The sequence below is a fragment of the Staurois parvus genome, unplaced genomic scaffold, assembly GCF_062004578.1.
Source record: "Staurois parvus isolate SC_StPar_1 unplaced genomic scaffold, SC_StPar_1.0 ptg000470l, whole genome shotgun sequence".
NCBI lineage: Eukaryota > Metazoa > Chordata > Amphibia > Anura > Ranidae > Staurois > Staurois parvus.
In genome coordinates, this window is record NW_028318266.1 from 3,058,776 (window position 1) to 3,062,045 (window position 3,270).

A 3,270-nucleotide genomic window follows, 5' to 3' on the forward strand; every position below is an offset into this window, starting at 1 on the left:
ATTTCCTCTCTTTCTCTTGCTCCTTTGAAAATACACACATCTCTATCTAAATACACACATCTCTAACTGAGCTCTTAGTATCCCCCCCAGCCCGTGCCCCCTCCCTTGACTTCTCCAACAAGATCAATAACACAATCATCATTCCCTCCCCTCATGCCAGGGTACTAGGTGTAATCCTAGACTCCCACCTATCCTTTCAGCCCAAAATCCAATCACTGTCCAAATCTTGTAGACTTCACCTCCGCAACATCTCCAAGATACGCCCGTTTCTAACCTCGGAAACCACTAAGCAACTTATTCCCTCCCTGGTTAAATCTCGCCTTGACTATTGTAACTCCCTCCTCATTGGCTGACCTCATCGCAGGCTATCCCCTCTTCAGTCTATCATGAATGCTGCTGCCAGACTCATCCACCTTACTAACCGTTCTGCATCTGCCACCCCTCTCTGCCAATCCCTCCACTTGCCTCCACTCAGTGTCCTCCACCCCTCTCTGTCAATCCCTCCACTGGTCTACTCAGTGTCCTCCACCCCTCTCTGCCAATCCCTCCACTGGCCCCCATTCAGTGTCCTCCACCCCTCTCTGCCAATCCCTCCACTGGCTTCCCATTGCCCAACGGATAAAATTCAAAACATTAACAATAACATATAAAGCCATTTATAACTCTGCCCCAAATTACATCACTGATCTTGTCTCTAAATATCACCCAAACCATACTGTCCGCTCCTCGCAAGACCTCCTACTCTCTAGCTCCCTTGTCTCCTCCTCCCATGCTCGTCTCCAGGACTTCTCCAGAGCTTCCCCCATCCTCTGGAATTCTCTACCCCAATTTATCAGACTATTGCCTACTCTGCTCACTTTTAGGCGATCTCTGAAAACCTAGCTCTTCAGGGAAGCCTATCCTGCCCTCAGCTAATACTGGAATCTTCTACTCTTCCAATCAGTCCATCCCCCTACTACCTTTTGTACCACTAGCCCCTCCCTTCTAAATTGTAAGCTCCAAGGAGCAGGGCCCTCCTTTCCCTCTTGTATTGAACTATATTGTTGCTGTATTGTCTCCCGTTATATTGTAAAGCGCTGAGCAAAGTGTGTCATATAAATCCTGTATAATAATAATAATAATCTCTATCTAAATTATCTTACTGCTATCTTCCTCAACTTCTTATTTAAAGCTTGTCTTATCTCCTGGTTCCTCAGGCTATATATGAGAGGATTCACCAATGGGGTCACTACAATGTACAATAAGGAACTGTACTTGTTCATGTTAGGTGACATCTCACTGGATGGAGTCACATAAATGGTGATCAAGGACCCATAATATGCACCTACAGAGAGCAGGTGGGAGCTACATGTTGAAAAGGATTTCTTTCTGGCAGTAGAAGATGAAATCTTGAAAATAATAATAAAAATGTAGATGTATGTCCCGATGATAAAGGTAAGAGCACAGAATAAGACAAGGACAGAGTATGTGAAGTCTAGCCATTGTACGATAGATGTGTCTGATGTGGACAATTGCATAACTGGGCCCAAATCACAAAAGAAGTAATCAATGTCACTGGGGCCACAAAACTCAAACTGAATTATCCAAATAAATTCAGTTGAACAGAGGCTGCAATTTAATACCCAACAACCATAACCCAACAGGAAGCAGATCCTGCGGTCCATAATTACAATATAATGTAAAGGGTTACAAATAGCTACATATCGGTCATAAGACATTACAGAGAGAAGAAAACATTGCACAAATCCAAAGATATAATAGAAATACATTTGTGTGATACAGCCAGCAACAGACATTTTCCCCTTTGTCCTTATTATTATCTCTGCCATCATTGGTATAATACAAGTGGCTAGGAGGGAATCAGCGAAAGCAAGGTGCTGGAGAAAGAGGAACATTGGAATTTTGAGCTTTTTATTGGTTGACACTAGAAGGATAATTAAAAGATTTCCGGTCACTATTGCAATGTAAAATAAAAGTAGGACCATGAAGAATAGAGGTTTGAAGTTTCCTAGACCCTGTACTCCAAGAAGATGGATTTCTGAGACTTTTGTTTGATTGTCTTGACACATCTTAAAAGCCAGGAATTTGACCTGTCAGATAGGAGAGTGAAATCATACAGATAGTAGAAGGAGAGAACAAGAAAGCAACGAGTAACAATAAATTGTTCACTAAATCTGTCATTAATGTAAGTTTTTAAATACTGCAATAAAATCTGCTTCTTACTGTTCAGGTCCTCCATTCTATTTTTTCTTCTGGCCTTCATTTTAATTAATTTTTCATATTGTATATTGTGTACATTGTGATTGAACTGATTGTTTTCTACATCATTTGCTAGACACGTGCCCCCCTGAAAATTTTCATTTAGTTTCAGATGCATTTGTTCATTGAAGAATATAATTTTGTCATATTCACATGAACCAATTCATTTCCAGAATTTATTTAGTATATTTTGGCATTTGTTTTGTATATTTATTGTTCCGGTGGATTCTAAAAAATGTGCAGGTTTTTTCCGAAGATTGCTATATATTTGTGTTTGGTTTTGATATTTTGGGATAGATGTATTATTTATATATTGAAACTATTCAGAACAATTTGATATTTTCAGACACAACAGAATAAATAATGCAAAATTTATCAAAAAACAGGGATTCCCCTATATACATCCAACCTACCAAGAGAAATGGCATGAGCTTACTGGATTATATCGACTGACATCATGTGCATCCGAGATTAACAAATGAAACCAAATTCAGATCCATTTGTTATCTGAATCCGAATTACTGAATACATTTGAAAATTTAATTATTTTCACCATGGGCCCAAACTATTGTCGCATCATGTAACGTCATCCGAATGAAAGAAATGCATTAATTAGTTATTTTTATAACTGTTATAGGATTTGTTGACATTCGTTACTATATCTATACATAGAATCTCTGAAAATCTAAATTTTTGTCTGAAAATTGATTTGTAACGAAATGCACATATTATATAGTTACATACAGTGGGGCAAAAAATTTAGTCAGCCACCAATTGTGCAAGTTCTCCAACTTAAAAAGATGAGAGAGGCCTGTAATTGGCATCATAGGTAGACCTCAACAATGAGAGACAAAATGAAAAAAAAAATCTAGACAATCACATTGGCTGATTTGGAAAGAATTTATTTGCAAATTATGGTGGAAAATAAGTATTTGGTCACCTACAAACAAGCAAGATTTCTGGCTCTCACAGACCTGTACCTTCTTCTTTAAGAGGCTCCTCTGTCCTACA

The 3,270-nt window shown here is 38.8% G+C and overlaps 1 protein-coding gene across 1 annotated transcript; it reads right to left on the reverse strand.

Moving 5' to 3' along the window:
- Nucleotides 1-1,133: 1,133 nt before the first annotated feature.
- LOC149452554 (olfactory receptor 10A7-like) lies at nt 1,134-2,069 on the reverse strand. Its single transcript, XM_089689203.1, has one exon. It carries the CDS (start codon nt 2,067-2,069, stop codon nt 1,134-1,136), a length of 936 nt encoding a protein of 311 aa, XP_089545329.1.
- Nucleotides 2,070-3,270: the final 1,201 nt, after the last annotated feature.